This window comes from Protomyctophum parallelum, assembly GCF_964188405.1.
Source record: "Protomyctophum parallelum genome assembly, chromosome: 1".
NCBI lineage: Eukaryota > Metazoa > Chordata > Actinopteri > Myctophiformes > Myctophidae > Protomyctophum > Protomyctophum parallelum.
Window position 1 is genome coordinate 92,357,287 of NC_139697.1, and position 23,442 is coordinate 92,380,728.

Consider the following 23,442-nt stretch of genomic DNA (forward strand, 5'->3'; position numbering starts at 1 on the left):
GAGTGGCGCGCTACGAGCTTGTAGGTCTGCTATTTTTGAAAGATCGAAGAACGACTGACACAGAAACATAGCTTTTTCAGAAAACTGTCAGGATGTAGAAGACAGTTTTAGAATCTGATCTCAGGTCAAATGAGATAAGCATTAGATATGATAGCTAAAGTTGGTTGTGCAGTCATTCATTTTACTGTACTTTCACACCATTGCCGTAGATCTACGGCAATTGATATTTTTTCTAGTGCTTTTGATTGATCAAGTCGTAATGCTACTCACATTAGCTTTGGGTTGCTATAGCTGGTGTTTTCAATGACACTGGATCGCGCCATCTTGATCGCCGTGCACATACACAGTACACACCCATTCTATCTGATTATTTCAATCGCCTGTATCTCCTATTCCATGTCCCAGATTGCATTTTCTGGTCAAAACAATGTTTATTCCGCGGCCCAGAGCCGACGCTTTGTGTTTTAGCAGCCCTGACGGCAAACAGGAAGTGATGATGGATCGTCCACACACACTAACATAAGATCATGACATCCAGTCTGTCCGGGTTTTTGGCTCTTCAAAATAAGAGTTAAACTGCAATAGTTTTTACAATGATAGTAATAACTATTTTGTTTTTAGTACGAGCAATATAAAAACGTAGAATAGAGGCAGAGCAATAATCTTTTGAATTGGGCTGAGGCAATGTGTGCAATCGGCAGATAAAACGTCTCCAGAGTCCTTATCATACAGTACAAGTAATAATGCTCATCTACTGTATAGTTTACTTGTTAAATTGGGGCTTCTGGTTTTTCCCGGACCGCTGTGCTTTTGGGCTTTTCTGTGTGTGTGTGTGTGTGTGTGTGTGTGTGTGTGTGTGTGTGTGTGTGTGTGTCTGTGTGTGTGTGTGTGTGTGTGTGTGTGTGTGTGTGTTTTCCCACACTCCAGTCGACGTGTCGCGTCTGTGCTGCACTGTGCCGATGTAAAACAAGAATTAATGAGGGCTCCGTTTTTAAACTCCTCAACAGTGGAGCCGTGAAGCAAGTCTTTTGGAAACGCACACACTTTGTGCACCTGCCCGCCCGCCCGCTTTTTTTTTTTTTTGGGACAAAATTGGGTCAGCTGACACATCGAAAAAACTTTTTCTTAGTTTTGCCTGCCCCACTCGCTGCCCAATTAATTATGACAAACGTCTGCGTCGCGCCTAATCCAATCGGGGGAAGAAGATGAATTTGAATGCATCTGGTGTGACTTGTGATGCAAGGCTCTGAATAAGTTATCTGTACACATTTTCCACCAGACAATAGGCAGTCATAGGAAGAAAAAAAAAGTCCCCACCCAATTGTATGATTGTGATGAGCAGTGAACCACCCTCACATCCTCCCCCCCTTACACCAACCCTCGGCTCTCTAAATTACATTTGTTCTTCCAACATTCTCTGTGGGACCTTGGTAGCAGTTCCTTAGAACCCACATTCCCTTATCTCATCCACATTAAAAAAAGAATGTAAAGAAAGGAATGTAAAGAAAGATAGATCGAGAATGAAAGAAAGAAAGAAAGAAGGAAGGGAAGGCCCATCTGATATTCCCTGCTTCCATGCTCGGAGCTGATAGCATCTGGCACGGCCCGGGCTCTCCGGGGAGCGTGGTAATCTGTTCCATCAGCGTTTACTACTGAACAAATTAACTAAGACAAGCACCGCTGCCTGAGCCAGCAGAATTCGTCCATTAGCAAAATTATAAAGCCATTATGGAGCACAATTTGGTCCATTTATTCAAGAGGCGGCTAGCACCGAGAGGCGCCAAGGACCCGCTGCAGAGGCAGACGGAGGCCCGCGGAGAAGGCCCACCCGCCGGATTGGTTCACACATGATGGCAAAGGACACTTTTTACAGCTCTTTAATGGCGGCTATCGGCCCTCGGAATGAAGGTGGGGTCTCGAAAGAGTGTGACCGCCGTGGCAGCCCTCCATTTACTGGTCCAATGCACGCCTCAAGAAGTCTGCCTGTTTTAAAATGCTATTGGATCGCCACCAGAATACCTTTTGTTATTTCTAACACTCGCAGACGGCCGTTATCGAGTCTTTAAAATGCAGTTAAAGCACAGCAGTTTCAAATAGCTTGCCCCCCCACCCCACCCCACCCCACCCCACCCCATCCATGTAAGCCCTGCGCAACAGGGTCCGTGGAACGGAAATGGACGCTCTACAAGTTCACAGCGAGTCGCACTGCGATGCGCTGTGAGCTCATATAGATCGGCTATTTTTGGCTACTACTCAGGCCTCTCCTGAATCTACCAATCGGAAAGGATTCCCCCCTTCGCTTCTGGGTAGGTGGGGGAGTGGAGACGTGTGGAGTCTGGGGTGAAAGAACAGTGAATTCCTGCTGTTCGGAATAATAATTATGTCCCTCTATTTCCCCGGTTTGGACGCGATGCAATTGCGAGGTCCCAGGGCAGCACTAACACCAGGGAGGGGGACTCCAGGGGCGCTGTTAATCAATTTGAAGTGATTAGCCCGATCGCTTGCATAATGGACTCCACGGCGCTATCTGTTAATCAGTCTCGAGAGCACCGTCGACCGGAGCATTTCACCAAGTAGGCGTTTTTTTTTCTTCTTTCCTCGCCGCTCCTCCAGGATGCATTAACACAAGGAGCCAGGAAACGCAGCTGCTTCCAAGATCAAGTGCGCCATTCCGATAATGTGAGAGCCGGGGCCAATTAGTTTCAGCTTTGAACGCTCCGCGTGTTACGCTCCTCATTAACTCTCATGATTCCGGCGCATCTCTGGACAATCTCCCCCCACCCCCCCCGGTAGCGATATCAGTGACGCCTCAGAACTGCTCATGCAGCAGCAAAGCCCCCGGAGGCATTGCTCCGCCTCCGGCCCCTTCGGACTCATTGTTGACAATAATTGAAGCTCCTCAAAAGTGTTGAGTTCTTTTCTATCAACGGCCCAAACGTTGGCATTATTATTATACGGTTCCAGGGGTTGGGATTCTGGAGCCGTTTCCCTGACACTGTTTTTCATGACACTGTCGGCTACAGAGCTGGTAGTGTAGCCTATGTGGACCTCACGCACGTCTGCTATGAAATTACAAATTCAAAGTGGTTCTCACATGTTTGTTTTAATTTCAATGGTCACCATAACTCTTGAGTGTGGACCCATACGGGTCCATTTGGTTCCATTTGTACACTCAGAATTACAGACCTCAGAGTGGCCCCTTTTCCACCATAAGAACCGTGGTTCCAGAACTGGTTTCTATTCTAGATTATTGGAACCTTGGTGCTTTTTCACTGAACCCGGCGGCCATTGTTTTGGTTCCAGTTCCGAACAAACTTTCAAGGTTCTGAACCAATTCATTTTCAGTGGAAATGCTCTGAACTGGTTCAATAGAGCGTCGCAGTCCCTCCCCCTTTCAGAACAACGAACGGCCCAGGAAATGAAAACGCAATGCATTTCCCCATAGGCAGTTCTTATTTAATTTATTTAAAGACCTTTTAAGCGTCGTACGAAGCCAACTCTTGTCGTGACAAATCATGACAACACACAGAATCTTTCGGGCCAAACAAAGAATTAGAAAGTAGAAAAAAACGGCAGGTTACAACACTTTTTTTGTTGTTTTTCTTCTTTGTAATTATTTGTTTGGTCCAAAATATTGTGTGTGTTGTCATGATTTGTCACGACAAGAGTTGGCTTCGCACGACGCTTAAAAGGTCTTTAAATAAATTAAATAAGAACTGCCTATGGGGAAATGCATTGCGTTATCATTTCCTGGGCCGTTCGTTGTTCTGAAAGGGGGAGGGACTGCGCCGCTCTATATCAGGCAGGGAAAAAAAGATCTGAATCGTGGTTCGAGGGTCATTTCACCACTGGAAGAAACTGCAGCCACTCAATGTTAACAGTATTTGTAGTATACCAGTAGCACAATTTGAAATTTGCACCCTATGGCCAGACAAATAATGTAGTCTGTGTGTTTGACTCATAGAGTATATATATCTATAGAGAAGACACCCGAGTTCTCCTCCCATCCACTTGCATTGAGTTGCTCAAAAGCGCATGAGGCGGATTCACTCCTCCTTCCGGGTAGGAACAGAGTGCATTCTGGGACGGATTGCAATGGTGAGTGGCCCCAAACACATGAACGTGCTGCCGTTGAACGCGCACGAGCGTCGTCCGTCGTGAACATGTACAATGATAGTCAACGGACAGCGCGTTCATGTGTTTGGGGCCAGGCTGCAATACCTTCATTCGGCCACTATGTCCATTTCGCCTCAAGATTTCCTCTGGGTGCCTTCTCTATAAATATATATACTCTAAGGTTTGAATAGGGTTTGACTGGATTGCTACAATGCCCATAATGCTTTAGTGCACTTCCCCTCCTTGTGGGGGGGGTGTGGCATGGAGGTGTGGCTTTGTAGTCCAGGAAGGAAGTGAGACCGCATTTTCATGGCGGCATGACTAAAATATCTAAGAAACCATATTACACACATAAAACCCCCAGGAATGTGTTTCTTGTGTCCCAGGCATCATTAAAATAAGCTCTGGTTGCAAAAGGGGTGAAGTGGCCCGTTAAAGGAATCCTAAAGGATCCCAAACCCTAGTGTGGAGTTATGTTCTATTGTACAGTATTCACCAGCAGCAACCCAATGTTGGCAATGCATTCCACTGTACTGTACCTGCCTGGGACTCTTCTCTCAGTGGCCCATTAAGCTGGCAGAGCTCAGCTGGCCCCCGTGCTGCACTATCTGGAGGCTCCGCTTACCTCCGTGTTCCTTCCTGGTGGAAAACCCTGGCTTCATGCTAGCTTCAGTAACCTCTCTGTCAACAGGACCTCCCACCTTTAACATGCTGCAGCGCTATAGCGTGTCTCTCCAGCTGACCCCGGGTCAGTGTGGTTTAGACGGAGTAGAAAGGGAAGGCTAGCCTACTTTCATGCATGAAAACTGATCTGAGGAAGAAGAACTTTTGTCGGTGAAATCAACCACGAGAGACCGTAACTAACTACGGTCAAATCCTCCGTTTATCCCTTTTTGATAAATGGGCACTGTACAGCATACACCATGTGTTGTACAGGTGGATACATTTACAACACTGTACAAATGTATCCAATGGACATTCGTACATTCCCAGAGTTTAATTATTGTTTTTTTTTTCTTTTTCTTTTTGACACTGAAGAGACTTGTACTGCATTAGGCGACATATCCAAGACATATCCTAGTAGTACACTAGTAGTTGTAGTTCAACTTCTATTAGTGGTAATACTATTAATTGTAGCACTGTATTGTTACTGCATCTATCATCGTTGCTGTCCGGAACAAAACGCCTAACTCCATCTTTTCATAAATCAATGCTATTGAACACCCTCTCCAGCCTTTTTTCATTTCCTGAAAAAATGAACATTTTCAAGTTGGGTGTTTTCTTCCAGACAGCAGAGATGTGTTATATTACTGATGAACTGAGCAGTTCAGTCACGCAAGCAAGCAACACTACTACTAGTAGTTAAACTAGTAGGATACTAATAGTTGTAGTTGTAGTGGTGGACTGGTATGTAACTACCAGTAGGCCTAGTTAAACTAGTACTAATAGCTGTAGTTGTAGTGGTGGTATGTATCTACTAGTAGTTAAACTAGTACTAATAGCTGTAGTTGTAGTGGTGGTATGTATCTACTAGTAGTTAAACTAGTACTAATAGCTGTAGTTGTAGTGGTGGTATGTATCTACTAGTAGTTAAACTAGTACTAATAGCTGTAGTTGTAGTGGTGCTATGTATCTACTGGTAGTTAAACTAGTACTAATAGCTGTAGTTGTAGTGGTGGTATGTATCTACTAGTAGTTAAACTAGTACTAATAGCTGTAGTTGTAGTGGTGGTATGTATCTACTAGTAGTTAAACTACAGTAGTACTAATAGCTGTAGTTGTAGTGGTGGTATGTATCTACTAGTAGTTAAACTAGTACTAATAGCTGTAGTTGTAGTGGTGCTATGTATCTACTGGTAGTTAAACTAGTACTAATAGCTGTAGTTGTAGTGGTGGTATGTATCTACTAGTAGTTAAACTAGTACTAATAGCTGTAGTTGTAGTGGTGGTATGTATCTACTAGTAGTTAAACTACAGTAGTACTAATAGCTGTAGTTGTAGTGGTGGTATGTATCTACTGGTAGTTAAACTAGTACTAATAGCTGTAGTTGTAGTGGTGGTATGTATCTACTAGTAGTTAAACTAGTACTAATAGCTGTAGTTGTAGTGGTGGTATGTATCTACTAGTAGTTAAACTACAGTAGTACTAATAGCTGTAGTTGTAGTGGTGGTATGTATCTACTAGTAGTTAAACTACAGTAGTACTAATAGCTGTTGTTGTAGTGGTGGTATGTATCTACTAGTAGTTAAACTAGTACTAATAGCTGTAGTTGTAGTGGTGCTATGTATCTACTAGTAGTTAAACTAGTACTAATAGCTGTAGTTGTAGTGGTGGTATGTATCTACTAGTAGTTAAACTAGTACTAATAGCTGTAGTTGTAGTGGTGGTATGCATCTACTAGTAGTTAAACTAGTACTAATAGCTGTAGTTGTAGTGGTGGTATGTATCTACTAGTAGTTAAACTAGTACTAATAGCTGTAGTTGTAGTGGTGGTATGCATCTACTAGTAGTTAAACTAGTACTAATAGCTGTAGTTGTAGTGGTGCTATGTATCTACTAGTAGTTAAACTAGTACTAATAGCTGTAGTTGTAGTGGTGCTATGTATCTACTAGTAGTTAAACTACAGTAGTACTAATAGCTGTAGTTGTAGTGGTGGTATGTATCTACTAGTAGTTAAACTAGTACTAATAGCTGTAGTTGTAGTGGTGCTATGTATCTACTAGTAGTTCAACTAGTACTAATAGCTGTAGTTGTAGTGGTGCTATGTATCTACTAGTAGTTAAACTAGTACTAATAGCTGTAGTTGTAGTGGTGCTATGTATCTACTAGTAGTTAAACTAGTACTAATAGCTGTAGTTGTAGTGGTGCTATGTATCTACTAGTAGTTAAACTAGTACTAATAGCTGTAGTTGTAGTGGTGCTATGTATCTACTAGTAGTTAAACTAGTACTAATAGCTGTAGTTGTAGTGGTGCTATGTATCTACTAGTAGTTAAACTAGTACTAATAGCTGTAGTTGTAGTGGTGCTATGTATCTACTAGTAGTTAAACTAGTACTAATAGCTGTAGTTGTAGTGGTGCTATGTATCTACTAGTAGTTAAACTAGTACTAATAGCTGTAGTTGTAGTGGTGCTATGTATCTACTAGTAGTTAAACTAGTACTAATAGCTGTAGTTGTAGTGGTGCTATGTATCTACTAGTAGTTAAACTAGTACTAATAGCTGTAGTTGTAGTGGTGCTATGTATCTACTAGTAGTTAAACTAGTACTAATAGCTGTAGTTGTAGTGGTGCTATGTATCTACTAGTAGTTAAACTAGTACTAATAGCTGTAGTTGTAGTGGTGCTATGTATCTACTAGTAGTTAAACTAGTACTAATAGCTGTAGTTGTAGTGGTGCTATGTATCTACTAGTAGTTAAACTAGTACTAATAGCTGTAGTTGTAGTGGTGGTATGCATCTACTAGTAGTTAAACTAGTACTAATAGCTGTAGTTGTAGTGGTGCTATGTATCTACTAGTAGTTAAACTAGTACTAATAGCTGTAGTTGTAGTGGTGCTATGTATCTACTAGTAGTTAAACTACAGTAGTACTAATAGCTGTAGTTGTAGTGGTGGTATGTATCTACTAGTAGTTAAACTAGTACTAATAGCTGTAGTTGTAGTGGTGCTATGTATCTACTAGTAGTTCAACTAGTACTAATAGCTGTAGTTGTAGTGGTGCTATGTATCTACTAGTAGTTAAACTAGTACTAATAGCTGTAGTTGTAGTGGTGCTATGTATCTACTAGTAGTTAAACTAGTACTAATAGCTGTAGTTGTAGTGGTGCTATGTATCTACTAGTAGTTAAACTAGTACTAATAGCTGTAGTTGTAGTGGTGCTATGTATCTACTAGTAGTTAAACTAGTACTAATAGCTGTAGTTGTAGTGGTGCTATGTATCTACTAGTAGTTAAACTAGTACTAATAGCTGTAGTTGTAGTGGTGCTATGTATCTACTAGTAGTTAAACTAGTACTAATAGCTGTAGTTGTAGTGGTGCTATGTATCTACTAGTAGTTAAACTAGTACTAATAGCTGTAGTTGTAGTGGTGCTATGTATCTACTAGTAGTTAAACTAGTACTAATAGCTGTAGTTGTAGTGGTGCTATGTATCTACTAGTAGTTAAACTAGTACTAATAGCTGTAGTTGTAGTGGTGCTATGTATCTACTAGTAGTTAAACTAGTACTAATAGCTGTAGTTGTAGTGGTGCTATGTATCTACTAGTAGTTAAACTACAGTAGTACTAATAGCTGTAGTTGTAGTGGTGGTATGTATCTACTAGTAGTTAAACTAGTACTAATAGCTGTAGTTGTAGTGGTGCTATGTATCTACTAGTAGTTCAACTAGTACTAATAGCTGTAGTTGTAGTGGTGCTATGTATCTACTAGTAGTTAAACTAGTACTAATAGCTGTAGTTGTAGTGGTGCTATGTATCTACTAGTAGTTAAACTAGTACTAATAGCTGTAGTTGTAGTGGTGCTATGTATCTACTAGTAGTTAAACTAGTACTAATAGCTGTAGTTGTAGTGGTGCTATGTATCTACTAGTAGTTAAACTAGTACTAATAGCTGTAGTTGTAGTGGTGCTATGTATCTACTAGTAGTTAAACTAGTACTAATAGCTGTAGTTGTAGTGGTGCTATGTATCTACTAGTAGTTAAACTAGTACTAATAGCTGTAGTTGTAGTGGTGCTATGTATCTACTAGTAGTTAAACTAGTACTAATAGCTGTAGTTGTAGTGGTGCTATGTATCTACTAGTAGTTAAACTAGTACTAATAGCTGTAGTTGTAGTGGTGGTATGTATCTACTAGTAGTTAAACTAGTACTAATAGCTGTAGTTGTAGTGGTGCTATGTATCTACTAGTAGTTAAACTACAGTAGTACTAATAGCTGTAGTTGTAGTGGTGGTATATCGTGGTGAAGTTGTGTTGCAGACTGCCTTACTCAGCTCCAGCCTAATTAACTTGATTTGTTCCCCTGCATCTGGCTCCCAGATGTCAGACACACACACACACACACACACACACACACACACACACACACACACACACACACACACACACACACACTTTATTTCTCTCTCTCAAATGAACAGATTCATTAAACACCCTGGCGATCATATAAACAGCGTGTCGAATGGCATTTACATTCACATCAACGTTGTGCCTCCATGTCAGTCAGCACTCACACCACTGGCGTCCGTCAGACATGTTGTTGGAGTGAAGTGGTCAAGCCACGCTGTCCTGTGTGATGCATTTATTTCGTTGCTGTCGGGCAAAGACATCTCATCTCCATATCCTATTTCCATAATACTGTATCTGCTGTCGGGAAGAAACTAAATGTTCATTTTTCAGGAAATGAAAAATGTATTTTTTTTCTGGAAATGAAGAAAACCGTATCTTTTTTTGAAAATAAAGCCTCATCAAAGTCGGTGTTGTGACTTTATATAGTGTCAATTACTTGCGCGAGAGGGGGAGAGGTGGTGGAGTTAGCTGCTTTAGCAGACAGTTTGAGGGTCCAATGGAGTTAAGAGGTTGCACAAAAGCATAAAAATAGCAGGTATACAAACTTGAAACGTATACAAATTTGAATCCTCGTTATTTTGTCCCAACAGTTTTGGACAGATACGAGGTTTCCTCCCGACAGAGGCGGTGTGCGGCAGCGTTGTTGTCGTGCAGGCCAGGCAGGTCCATAATAGCAAAAAGCCGGTCATCAGCAAAGTAGGTCACCGAGAAAATAAATAGGGCGCTTAATAAGGACCCACCTATACCGTTTTAATGTCTACGACGGCAACATGCATAATATCAGCTCTCATCTTGTGTTGTTATGAAATGAACACAACTCTATAGTCAACTCTGTCAGTCTTATCTCTCCATATCTTAACTGTTTGTGCTTTCCCCCCCCCCCGTAAATTCACACCCTTCTATAAGCGTCACATGAAAGCATCAACAGTATAGCAAAAACGTAGCTCCAATCGTGGCACCTTTTCAGCCTGTCGATCTGCTACTATAGCTGTTTTTGAATTTGAATTGTAGATCAGCTATTTCCGCTATTATATTCCGTTTTTTTTATTAAAGTATAACATTAATTTATAATAATAATGTTCCAATGTCTCCATGCCAAAAACACAATTCAATCGTCAATCGCAAATTATTTGTGCGTGACAAATAATCGTCAACTTAAATGTGTAACCGTGACTGACAGCCCTATACCCAATGCATAGCCCAGATGGAAAATGCGCTGCGACGTGTTGTGAGCTTGTAGATCGGCTATTTTCGCCGGTCATTAGTTATTTTAAGATGAAAGAGTATCTGAACTAAGTGATCAAACTAGCAATATAATTGAATACAAGTTCAGAAGCATGCATCTTCCAGAAACATCAATGGTCTCAGAATTGTCTAAAAATAGCAGATCTACAAGCTCATATCGCGCCACCGAGTGGCGCGATACGAGCTTGTAGGTCTGCTACTTTTGAAAAAAATCGAAGAACGACTGACATTTTTTAGAATCTGATCTCAGGTCAGAATGGGTTAATCAGACCAGTGTGTGTCCAGTGGAAAACCTCGTATGAATCTGATCTCAGGTCAGAATGGCTTAATGCCTCGCATCTGTGAATTCTTCAGCTGGGCCGGCTGTCGTGTGGAACGGCAGCATTTGAATGATCGTACCTAAAAAGTAAAAACATCATCACCGTTACATTTTCAGTCTTGAGATTTGATTTAGCTTCATTCCATGCATACTGTACAGCTCACCCTTCTTCATAGACGTATGCACTATGCATGGTGTTTTACTGATTGATGTTGTGATCACTCTGTACATACTGTACACACAGTCTGATCATTCACTGAACGACAGCTTTAGTTGAGGAGCTTAAAGGACAACTTTAGTTTTTTTCAACCAAGGTTCATGTTTTAGGTTGTTATTAGAGAAACTAAACAGTTTTTGACAGGGGGGGCGGGGGCATTCGAGCATGGGGCTAAATATGTATTTTTTTTTTTACCAAATTTGATGGTGATTTATTTATTTATTATTTACTATAGTCCTAATAAACCCCAGGAAATTACATCTGGCCACAGAAGATCACAGGATCTACTGAATGTGAAGGTAGCCTACTGGGGGAAGGCTTATACTGTGTGTATAGGCTCAATATGTCAGTTTGTCACATTCAATAGATCCTGTGATCTTTTGTGGCCAGATGTAATTTCTTGGGGTTTATTAGGACTATAGTAAATAATAAAAAAATTAATCGCCATAAAACCCCATGCTCGAATGCCCCCGCCCCCCTGTCAAAAACTGCTAAAATCCCCAAAACGAAAGAAAGCAGCAAATTAAAGAAAATTAACACTCACCTTTTAGTTTCTCTAATAACAACCTAAAACATGAACCTTGGTTGAAAAAAAACTGAAGTTGTCCTTTAACCCATGTAGACCTGAGGCCAGATTCTACAGAATGTCTAACCCATGTAGACCTGAGGCCAGATTCTACAGAATGTCTTCCTAACCCATGTAGACCTGAGGCCAGATTCTACAGAATGTCTTCCTAACCCATGTAGACCTGAGGCCAGATTCTACAGAATGTCTTCCTAACCCATGTAGACCTGAGGCCAGATTCTACAGAATGTCTTCCTAACCCATGTAGACCTGAGGCCAGATTCTACAGAATGTCTTCCTAACCCATGTAGACCTGAGGCCAGATTCTACAGAATGTCTTCCTAACCCATGTAGACCTGAGGCCAGATTCTACAGAATGTCTTCCAAATCCTGACAGTCTTCTGATCATTGGGGCATTTTCATGTCAAGGACCCACAGAATGATCCGTATTTGACCAACGGAACCCCATCTGAAAATGTGTTGTTCCAGAAGCAAATATTTGAGTTACAAACGTTCACTGTGATAGAATATATATATATATATATATATATATATGATTTGCGCCACATTTTCACGATTTTTGTAAAGAAAAAGAAGATTTGCTATTTTTCAACAGCTCAAGTTTAAAATAATGGTTAAAGTGTTTAAATATATATATATATATATATATATATATAAGATTTGCGCCACATTTTCACGATTTTTGTAAAGAAAAAGAAGATTTGCTATTTTTCAACAGCTCAAGTTTAAAATAATGGTTAAAGTGTTTAAATGAATAGAACAAACTGGATGTACAGGTTCGTTAAGATGTCTGAATCAAAGTCGTCGTCGACAATGTGTCGCCTGTTCGGCAGAAGGAATGTGAACAATCGATCTAAACGTTTTCTAGCATGTCTCCGTTCTGCAGACAAACCGGCGCTCATTGGACATTCCCAGACGTCTGGATGAATCTGAATAGTTCGGTGTGGTTATTTGATGTTGCAGATTAAACGGATGCAACTGCACTCGATCTGTCTCGGTTGCAGTTTCGCAGCCTCCCATAGTACCTACTTTTCTTTTTTTATTGATTGAATACTTTATTTATTAAAAGAAATGTAAACAGTACGTGATACAGTCAACACCAACAAGTCATGGAGACTTGTTTGCATTGTGGTCCTACTGTATATATATTCACTTCATCGACATAGCATCAATATTACACAATGCATGTCATCAACAAATTCAAAACATATTATGTACAATTATTTTTTTAAAGGAAAACCGGCAGCATTGAATGACACCTCCTTTCTATGGCCTTGTGGTCTGCTGATAGTAGATTCTTCAATCCAGTTTTTTAAGAAACTAGTTACCTATCTATAAAAGTATTGTGTCAGGTCCAGCATTATAGTACAATGTGTTCTACATTTGGGTGGTATCATGGTACCTTGTTTTCACTCCTCCTCAGTGCTGTGGCTGTCACTCACTTTGGGGAAGCAGTTAGACAGGTATGAGGGTATTGAGGGCACTGTCCCTCTTTGACTCTCTTAAATAACAATCCCATTTGTACTGTACTGTAACTGTACTGACCTGAGATCAGATTCATACACGGTTTCCACTGGACACACACTGGTTCTGATTAACCCATTCTGACCTGAGATCAGATTCTAAAAATGTCAAGTCGCTCTTCGATTTTTCAAAAATAGCAGACCTACAAGCTCGTATCGCGCCACTCGGTGGCACGATATGAGCTTGTAGATCTGCTATTTTTCAATAGATAAAGCATAACATGATGCCAACACCAAAATGGGTGCCCGGTCAGAATGGGTCAACCCTAGCTGCCTTCTAGCCCTACTCTACCTTTTCTGTAGCCTCGGAGGCTACACAGGCATACCTTTTCTGTAATGTACAGTATGGCAACTGCATGTACAGTATAAGCTGGCATGAATGTTCCTATTGTGCTGTGGCATTATTAGGCACACATCTGTCTGTGCAGGGGATCATGCATGTCAGCGTATAACCACTTCAGCCCTATTGTGTACTTTTCCGTTCGATAGGTATAGCACGAAAATGCGCTGTGGTCTTGTAGATCGGCTATTTTCAACTATTTTTAGCTTGAGTTTGATTTCCACGCAGGATCCTTTGATGGTTCGTGAATCCACAAAGCCGTGGTTTCAGAGTCGTGCCGATGCCCATGTGTGTCAGAGTGGGTGGGGGGGGGGGGGGGGGGGGGCGTAGGGGGGTTGGGTATATGCGACTATATGCATATGTATGGGTATGCGAGTGGAAAGAAACCTCATATGTCCCAAAGCTGTTACTTCTCGGGATTCAAATTCCAACGCAATGAACGGTATAGCACACCATGTGTGACGTAGAGCTGCACCAGTATGTTGAAGTAGGGCAACTCATTTACCAATATGGAGATGAGGGGTTTCTGCCCGCGACCGCGACAAAACTATGCAAATCCACCGGTCATTAAAAATAATGAAGTCGACATCAACATGACAGGATGGCTGCGCTGCACCCAGCCACACTGCACGCAGCCACACTGCACGCAGCCACACTGCACGCAGCCACACTGCACCGCACGCAGCCACACTGCACTCAGCCACACTGCACCGCACGCAGCCACACTGCACGCAGCCACACTGCACGCAGCCACACTGCACCTCAGTGCTTCTCAGCCTGTGGTCCGGGGGACCACCGGGGGTCCTTGAGGTGGTCCCCGGCTATAGTTGGTAACCAAATGGACCCGTATAGATCTTTAACCCATTCTGACCTGAGATCAGATTCATACGAGGTTTCCGCCGGAGACACACTGGTCTGATGAACCCATTCTGACCTGAGATCAGATTCTAAAAATGTCAGTCGCTCTTCGATTTTTCATAAATAGCAGACCTACAAGCTCGTATCGCGCCAAAAAAACATTCTTTAGTTTTTGGGTCTGAGAGGCAAAATGTCATCAGATGGTGGTCGACTCCGTGGCTCAAATGCCAATGAAAAGGGTTGAAGACCACTGCTGTACCTTATTGCTGCTGCCGATGCGGCCGCTGTCTGCCCTGCTACGGTGGCCCATACATGTAATCACCCACCCCCACCCGGACCCCCCCCCACTCCAACAATCATTATCGTTACCCTAATCCCCCTCTTCTCCTCCTCTCCTCTCCTCTCCACGTGCAGAAGGAACTCGACTCCACCGCCACATCCTTGGCCAACAGACAAGATGAGAGCGAACAGGCCAGGAAAGACCTCGTCGATCAAAGCCGCGACTTCAAGAAGAACACACCAGAGGTGAGTGACGTCATCTTCTCGCGCTGCTGCTGCTGCTGCTACTGTGACGACGTACAGCTGTGAGCCGCACTACAGTAGTATTTATGACTACTGTACTACTATGACTGATGTTGTATAGTACAGTGACTACAGTTACTATAACAGCTGCTGTGGGTGTCTTGTGTGAGGATCGGTGGTTTCAGGTGTGGCGCCTGCACTTTCTTCCTGGTTCCTGTCCATTGCGCTGCAGGGCTATTCCACTGGCGGCCCGCAGGCCACATTTTGTACGGGTTATTTTTAATATTTTATACAATATGTATTTGGGGCCTTTTTAGTTGGATAGCATAGTGAGGACTGACAGGAATATACATTTGTCCTGTGCCAACTTGCCAAGCCTACTGCAGGACTGGTAGACTCGATTTAGAAGACCGTTGAAGCTCTTGCTACTGCAATGATTGATTATTTATATGGAGAAATCGCGTCGGTTAAGCATCTCAATGGCTTTAGACTTTAAAGGCACAGCTTGCCAGACTTTGGTCTGGCAGAGTGGAGAGGGGGTGGGGCTTAGCGGAGGGTCGAATTAGATTAGAATTAGCTTCAGAGAACCTTTTAAGGTGACCACAGGACATCCCACGATGCCGTGTCCTCCGGACAGCTGTGCTGAGGGGAATAAGGGCAGTGCCGTCGCATTTTAATACTACGTACACCAGGTTTTTGAACCCGTCTTCCCATCCGGACATTTGAAAACGGGCGCCGACCGCCGTTTCGTTGTGGAACACACAATTCATCGTGGAAACTATAGCCGCTGCTGACCTTGATGTCTATGCAGTGTCCAGCAGCTGTTTTGTCGCAGTTGATTCCTTTGCATTTTATAATGCTATTCTGCTACTGGCTACAAGCTGTTTGTTGAATGTACGGGCATTGTGTGGCTGTTTGTTGTTTCATCGACATTGTTGTTGTTGAACGCCTGTCAGGTGTGATTATTACTGACGAGGTGCTGAAAACGTGTAGTACAACACGTGTGCGTGCGCACGCACATACACACACACACACACACACACACACACATACATATACACCAAAAAAAGCACATTACATGTATACATTTGCTATTTTTGAATAGCCAACGCAAAAATCTAAAATGACATCCTCCCATTGGCGTGTGTGCGTGCACTTTGTGTGTGTCCTCGTGCGTGCAAATGTCCGCAGTACAGTGGAGTTTGACATTGCGAGGAGACAACATCCCCATGGTTCTCAAGAGAGAAATGGTGTTTTCATGGTTAAAATAGATAATGTTCTTAAGTTAGGCTCGCCATTAAGAAAGTATTCAGGTTGGGGTTTTTTAGGGTTCACATTTGGCACGGAGAGGTTATGTTTAGCCCATTTTGCGAGGGAACCCCTTTTGGTGTCGGCATCATGTTATGCTTTAGCTATTGAAAAATAGCAGATCTACAAGCTCATAGCGCGCCACCGAGTGGCGCGCTATGAGCTTGTAGATCTGCTATTTTTTTGAAAAATCGAAGAGCGACTGACATAGAAGACATTTTTTTAGAATCTGATCTCAGGTCAGAATGAAAACTGTCAGGATGTAGAAGACATTTTTAGAATCTGATCTCAGGTCAGAATGGGTTAGGTAGGGTGTAGGTCTGGAGTTGTGCCAATCTATGCTTAAGCTGCAATCCACCCAGAATAGATCTGCAAGTGTAGCAGCGCCATCGAGGGTTTTTAGGGTTAGCGTTATAGGTAAAAACAAATGGTATTTATAATATTGCCGTCTTAAAAGGTTTGACGTCGTCCTCACAAGTCCTCATACAAGAGTCTGTGTGTGTGTGTGTGTGTGTGTGTGTGTGTGTGTGTGTGTGTGTGTGTGTGTGTGTGTGTGTGTGTGTGTGTGTGTGTGTGTGTGTGTGTGTGTGTGTGTGTGTGTGTGTGTGTGTGTGTGTGTGTGTGTGCGCGTGCATGCGTGTGTACAGTATGTGTGTGTGTTTCTGTATAGCTCTGTCTGTCGGGTGGAAAAACCTAAACCATGAGGTTTAATTATTTTCAGGAAAGCATCCAAAGTGGCAGATCTACAAGATCCAAACGGGTCGGCGTTGCCGCGCTTTGAGCTTGTAGATCTGCTATACTTTTCGACGCTTTCGTGCGATGATCAAGTATGAGGCGTTAATTTACGACGTAAACAAATACCCTGCGATAGTGTAAAGTATGTGTGGAGATGGGAGGTTTCTGTGTAGCCTTGGTGTCACTGCCTCAGTGGACTCCAGTGGGGCTGGCAGGTTGTTACATGCCCACGACTCCCCAGCCTGTGACTTCTCTCTGCCGCACATCAGTGTGCCATACAAACTAGTCCCCAATTACTACCACACATGCACACACACACACACACACGCACACACACACAGACGCACACACGCACGCACACACACAGACGCACGCATGCACACACGCACACACACACACAGGGAGAGCTATGCTATTCAGTTTGGTGCACACAGACCTAAGAGAGTGCAATTAAATATCGGTTCAATTCGACCTTTATTTTTGCACAGGGAGAACACTGCAGCACGCACACACAGGCCGCACGCACGAAAGCACGCACACACACACACACACACACACACACACACACACACACACACACACACACACAGAGAGAGAGAGACCGGGAACTCCTGAGTCTCCTTTTAGGGAATATTCTTATCGCTCGACTGGTCCGGGTTCAGGCTGTGGCCAGTTCCAGCTAGCTGTAGCCCCGCGCTGCTCCTCAACCGCTGAGGTCACATCCTGAGTGGGAGGGAGCCAGTGGTGGGTGGGGGTGTGTGTGTGTGTGTGTGTGTGTGTGTGTGTGTGTGTAAGTTCAAATATGATTTATTTTGGGAGGGAGTGAAGAGATTGAGAACCACTGGTTCAATTCGAACTTGTACTTTGTACATCTCACCATGAGGATGTTTCACATTATCCATGACAGGCCTTGAGCTCTACCGGCTCGGAGGACCACCTGGAGGAAGGTGCAGTTCTTCAGGTGTGTGACATCATCATCATCATCATCATACCCTGAAGGCACGCCTATACTGAGTGACAGCCCGTACATCCAAACAGAAAAATATGATTGCATTAACCCATTCTGACCTGAGATCAGATTCATACGAGGTTTCCACTAGGACACACACTGGTCTGATGAACCCATTCTGACCTGATCAGATTCTAAAAATGTCAGTCGTTCTTCGATCTTTTTCAAAAATAGCAGACCTACAAGCTCGTATCGCGCCACTCGGACCTTGAGAAAGGAGAGGGTCTTGAGACAGACCTTGATAAAGGAGAGGGTCTTGAGACAGACCTTGATAAAGGAGAGGGTCTTGAGACAGACCTCGAGAAAGGAGAGGGTCCTGAGACAGACCTTGAGAAAGGAGAGGGTCCTGAGACAGACCGTGAGAAAGGAGAGGGTCCTGAGACAGACCGTGAGAAAGGAGAGGGTCTTGAGACAGACCTCGAGAAAGGAGAGGGTCTTGAGACAGACCTTGAGAAAGGAGAGGGTCTTGAGACAGACCTCGAGAAAGGAGAGGGTCTTGAGACAGACCTCGAGAAAGGAGAGGGTCTTGAGGCAGACCTCGAGAAAGGAGAGGGTCTTGAGACAGACCTCGAGAAAGGAGAGGGTCTTGAGACAGACCTCGAGAAAGGATAGGGTCCTGAGACAGACCTCGAGAAAGGAGAGGGTCTTGAGACAGACCTTGAGAAAGGAGAGGGTCTTGAGACAGACCTCGAGAAAGGAGAGGGTCTTGAGGCAGACCTCGAGAAAGGAGAGGGTCTTGAGACAGACCTCGAGAAAGGAGAGGGTCCTGAGACAGACCTCGAGAAAGGATAGGGTCTTGAGACAGACCTTGCCACCACCAGAACTCGGTGCAGAAACCAGCCTGGAGCCTTTTGCTTGTTTACGTGCGACGGGGTCCATTTGGTCACGTTTTGCACCCTCTCAGAGTTAACGAATGCATGAATGAACACTGGGGGGGGGGGGGGGGGATTTGACTGCACGGTCGGGGGTCAAGGCCGCGCTCAGACGGGTGATGTCACGCTAGTATGAAGCTCATTACCTCAGGTCTGACCGAGGGGTCGTAGCATGTCCCGTTGTGAGACATCAGAGGTCAATGCTGCGCCTCTCAAACGTTGTCACGCCAAGCAACACCCCCCCCCCCCCCCCCACTTCGTAGGCATTAGGTTCCGTCCCCCGCCCCGTCCGTAACGATTGTGTGAAAGACGTCCCCCAGAAGAGAAGATCCGTGTTCAAAAAACGTCAAACAAATGTTTGTTCCAGTTATGTTAACTAATAACAGAACAGCTGGGTAACTCATTTAGCTGCATGGGGACCCCAGCTAAAGTGTACAGTGTCCGTGGCAAAGAGTCCAACTAGTACTAGTGGTTACTAGTACTAGTTGCAAGCTTATTTGATTTCATGTGTAATGCTAGCACACGTCACACACACACACACACACACACACACACACACACACACACACACACACACACACACACACACACACACATGCACAGGTTAACGTCACGAGAGAGAACAGGACTGTTTCAGGGTAGCTGCTGGACGCTGAGCTACAGTATAGCTTCCTCGTGAACGACCAAGAAGAAGAAGACGAAGAAGAAGAAGCGAGTCAAATTAAGTTCCCCCCCATGCAGTGGCTCCTGTGAATGGCAGGAATGCGTGACTCTCTCCAGCTGTGTGCCAAAGTGGCGGTGGCGTCCATTGTGTCTGCCTGCCCCCCACCCACCCCACCCCCACCCCCACCCCCACCCCCACACCTCCCCCCCTTCACATGACCTCTCTTCTTTGTGCGTAGCCCACCGTCATACGTCTATACACTCCCTCTGAAAGGAGAGAGAGAGAGAGAGAGAGAGAGAGAGAGAGAGAGAGGGAGAGAGAGGGAGGGTGACCTGTTAGGAATGTGAAGTGTGTGAGAGGAGTAAGTACATATATGAGAGAGAGAGAGAGAGAGAGAGAGAGGATAGAATGAGATGGATGGTGTTAAGAGCTGCCGCGGAAGAGCGCAAACTCACTCCATTAATAGACGCTTTTAACGAGGTACTTGTACAGCAGCTGGGTGAAGGGGTGCAGCCGTTATTACACATTTCCATCAGCATGCGTACGACGAGTGCTTTATTTTTTAGTGTTTTACGTAACGCTGCTTGTTTTATTTATTTTTTACATTTCTGCTTAACCCGCTCGCTCTAAAAAAGCCCCCGTTCGGAAATGGTCCTCAAATATCACATTGCACAACAAGCTGGAGATGTGACGCAGGACTGTGAGCTGGACATGCCCAACACAGGGACGCCAGGTTCAGGTTTATAAGTAATGAATGACATGCCCAACATAGGGACGCCAGGTTCAGGTGTATAAGTAATGGATGACATGCCCAACACAGGGACGCCAGGTTCAGGTGTATATAAGTAATGGATGACATGCCCAACACAGGGACGCCAGGTTCAGGTGTATAAGTAATGAATGACATGCCCAACACAGGGACGCCAGGTTCAGGTGTATAAGTAATGAATGACATGCCCAACATAGGGACGCCAGGTTCAGGTGTATAAGTAATGAATGACATGCCCAACACAGGGACGCCAGGTTCAGGTGTATAAGTAATGGATGACATGCCCAACATTAGGGACGCCAGGTTCAGGTGTATAAGTAATGAATGACATGCCCAACATTAGGGACGCCAGGTTCAGGTGTATAAGTAATGAATGACATGCCCAACATTAGGGACGCCAGGTTCAGGTGTATAAGTAATGGATGACATGCCCAACACAGGGACGCCAGGTTCAGGTGTATAAGTAATGAATGACATGCCCAACACAGGGACGCCAGGTTCAGGTGTATAAGTAATGAATGACATGCCCAACATCGGGACGCCAGGTTCAGGTGTATAAGTAATGAATGACATGCCCAACACAGGGACGCCAGGTTCAGGTGTATAAGTAATGGATGACATGCCCAACATCGGGACGCCAGGTTCAGGTGTATAAGTAATGAATGACATGCCCAACACAGGGACGCCAGGTTCAGGTGTATAAGTAATGAATGACATGCCCAACATCGGGACGCCAGGTTCAGGTGTATAAGTAATGAATGACATGCCCAACACAGGGACGCCAGGTTCAGGTGTATAAGTAATGGATGACATGCCCAACATCGGGACGCCAGGTTCAGGTGTATAAGTAATGAATGACATGCCCAACACAGGGACGCCAGGTTCAGGTGTATAAGTAATGAATGACATGCCCAACATCGGGACGCCAGGTTCAGGTGTATAAGTAATGAATGACATGCCCAACACAGGGACGCCAGGTTCAGGTGTATAAGTAATGAATGACATGCCCAACACAGGGACGCCAGGTTCAGGTGTATAAGTAATGGATGACATGCCCAACATTAGGGACGCCAGGTTCAGGTGTATAAGTAATGGATGACATGCCCAACACAGGGACGCCAGGTTCAGGTGTATAAGTAATGAATGACATGCCCAACACAGGGACGCCAGGTTCAGGTGTATAAGTAATGAATGACATGCCCAACACAGGGACGCCAGGTTCAGGTGTATAAGTAATGGATGACATGCCCAACACATGGATGCCAGGTTCAGGTAAGTAATGAATGACATGCCCAACACAGGGACGCCAGGTTCAGGTGTATAAGTTATAAATAACCCCGCTCATCGAAGCAGCATAGCATCTCTGTCCAGTGGAAACCTCGTATCTGCAAAACTGTTACTTTTCACAATTCAAAGTCTAAACCCTAAAGCATCAGGTAGCAGAGCTCAAAACGAGCTTCCGAGCTTGTGATGCTTGTGTGTGACGCTGTAGCAGTGTAGTATGTTGTTGTTCAAGTACCTCGTTATTTTTAAAAGAAAAAAACACACACACAGTTAAGATATATGGCGTTTTGACGATAACCAAGTTCCAAGTCTCCACGACTGATTTCAGTTTTTGGATTACATACTGTAGAAGCCTGCATATATCTTCTATGGAAGCATGTTGCGCAGCATTATTTGCTGATGTACAAGCTCTCAATGCATCGCACAGATGTATTGCGAGCTTGTACTGTAGATATAGACTACTTTCGGTTACAATGTTTAAAGATTGGAGCATTTGAAGTGGTCAAACTAGCATTTTCCATAAAATCCCAATGGTCTCAGTTATGTCATAATATAATAGCTATAAGGCACAGTGGCACAGTTGGTAGTGCTGTCGCCTCAAAACTAGAAGGTCCTGGGTTCGATTAGGTTGGCGGAGGGTGGGTGTGTAGAGCCCAGGTTCACATTAGATAATTGACACAGGGGTGAAAAATTGGTTACAAAATTATAAAAAGGTTCAAGGTTCAAGTCTCAATCTGTGATTTCGTCAACTGGTTGGCCAGTATGTCGAACAGGAATAATATTACTAAAACATCATTTGACATAGTGTGTAGTTTAGGAAACTGTGCTGTTGTGGGTATAGGGCTCCTTTCACACTATAGGACTCGGCCATACAATTTCTTTCAATCGTGAGATTGTATTTTTGCTTTAATCCATGTACTCGACATACTTTGAGTATGCCTCAAAAATAGCCGGCCTTTAAGGCATGCAGTCGAGGAGAGAGCGAGGCTAAATGTGTGTGGAGTGGAGGGGGACATCGGCGGGCTTTTACTGATGTCAAGGACGAGTGTTTAAGCCTGCCATCAGCCCGAGGCATTCAGCGTTGGTGTTGATGTGTCCATACTGTATATAATGTGTATATATATGTATATATATATATATATATATGGAAATGAAACCTGAGGAATATGATTTATTATATACGTGGAACTCTTGGCAAGGGAGCACAAGTGTGTAGATGCCGGTGATTGACACTTTCCACAAGCGCCGCTGATCAGGGATGGGTGATATGGTGGTCAAATATCGTCTCGACGATACAATGTCTCCACGATATATATATATATATATATATCGTGATACAGTGAATGCACATTCTATGATTTCTTTATACTTTGCTTTCGGTTTCGTTCGCTGAAAATAAGAATTATTTTGGTCTAAATGGTCTGTTACTGCTTCTACCTTCTACTGTTAAAATAACCATGCATGAAAACCAACATGACAAAGAATCGTGATATTATTGTTATTATGCGATATTTTCCCATATGGCCCACCCCTACCGCTGATCTATAATGCATTATGAACGTACTCATATAATGCATTAGATTAGAACATGCTCATAACACTTTATAGCTATATACAGGTAAGCAGCATAAATACTAGTAGTATTTCTGACTACACCTTCTAAGCCAAGCATGCTTAGATTATTGTTTTAACACATTGGCTTAACCCATTCTGACCTGAGATCAGATTCATACGAGGTTTCCACTGGACACATACTGGTCTGATTAACCCATTCTGACCTGAGATCAGATTCTAAAAATGTCAGTCGCTCTTTGATTTTTCAAAAATAGCAGATCTACAAGCTCGTAGCGCGCCACTCGGTGGCGCGCTATGAGCTAGCTACACACACAGACACTCACAGCTACACACACACACTCACAGCTACACACACACACTCACAGCTACACACACACACTCACAGCTACACACACATACACTCACAGCTACACACACAGACACTCACAGCTA

General features: G+C 43.7%; 1 protein-coding gene across 1 annotated transcript in view; it reads left to right on the plus strand.

Moving 5' to 3' along the window:
* The window catches only part of cux1a (cut-like homeobox 1a), a 282,358-nt gene that overhangs the window by 46,371 nt on the left and 212,545 nt on the right, over positions 1 to 23,442 (plus strand). The window contains 1 exon segment of the mRNA XM_083781531.1: positions 14,687 to 14,797. Within this exon segment, the coding sequence (XP_083637657.1) occupies positions 14,687 to 14,797 (111 nt within the window).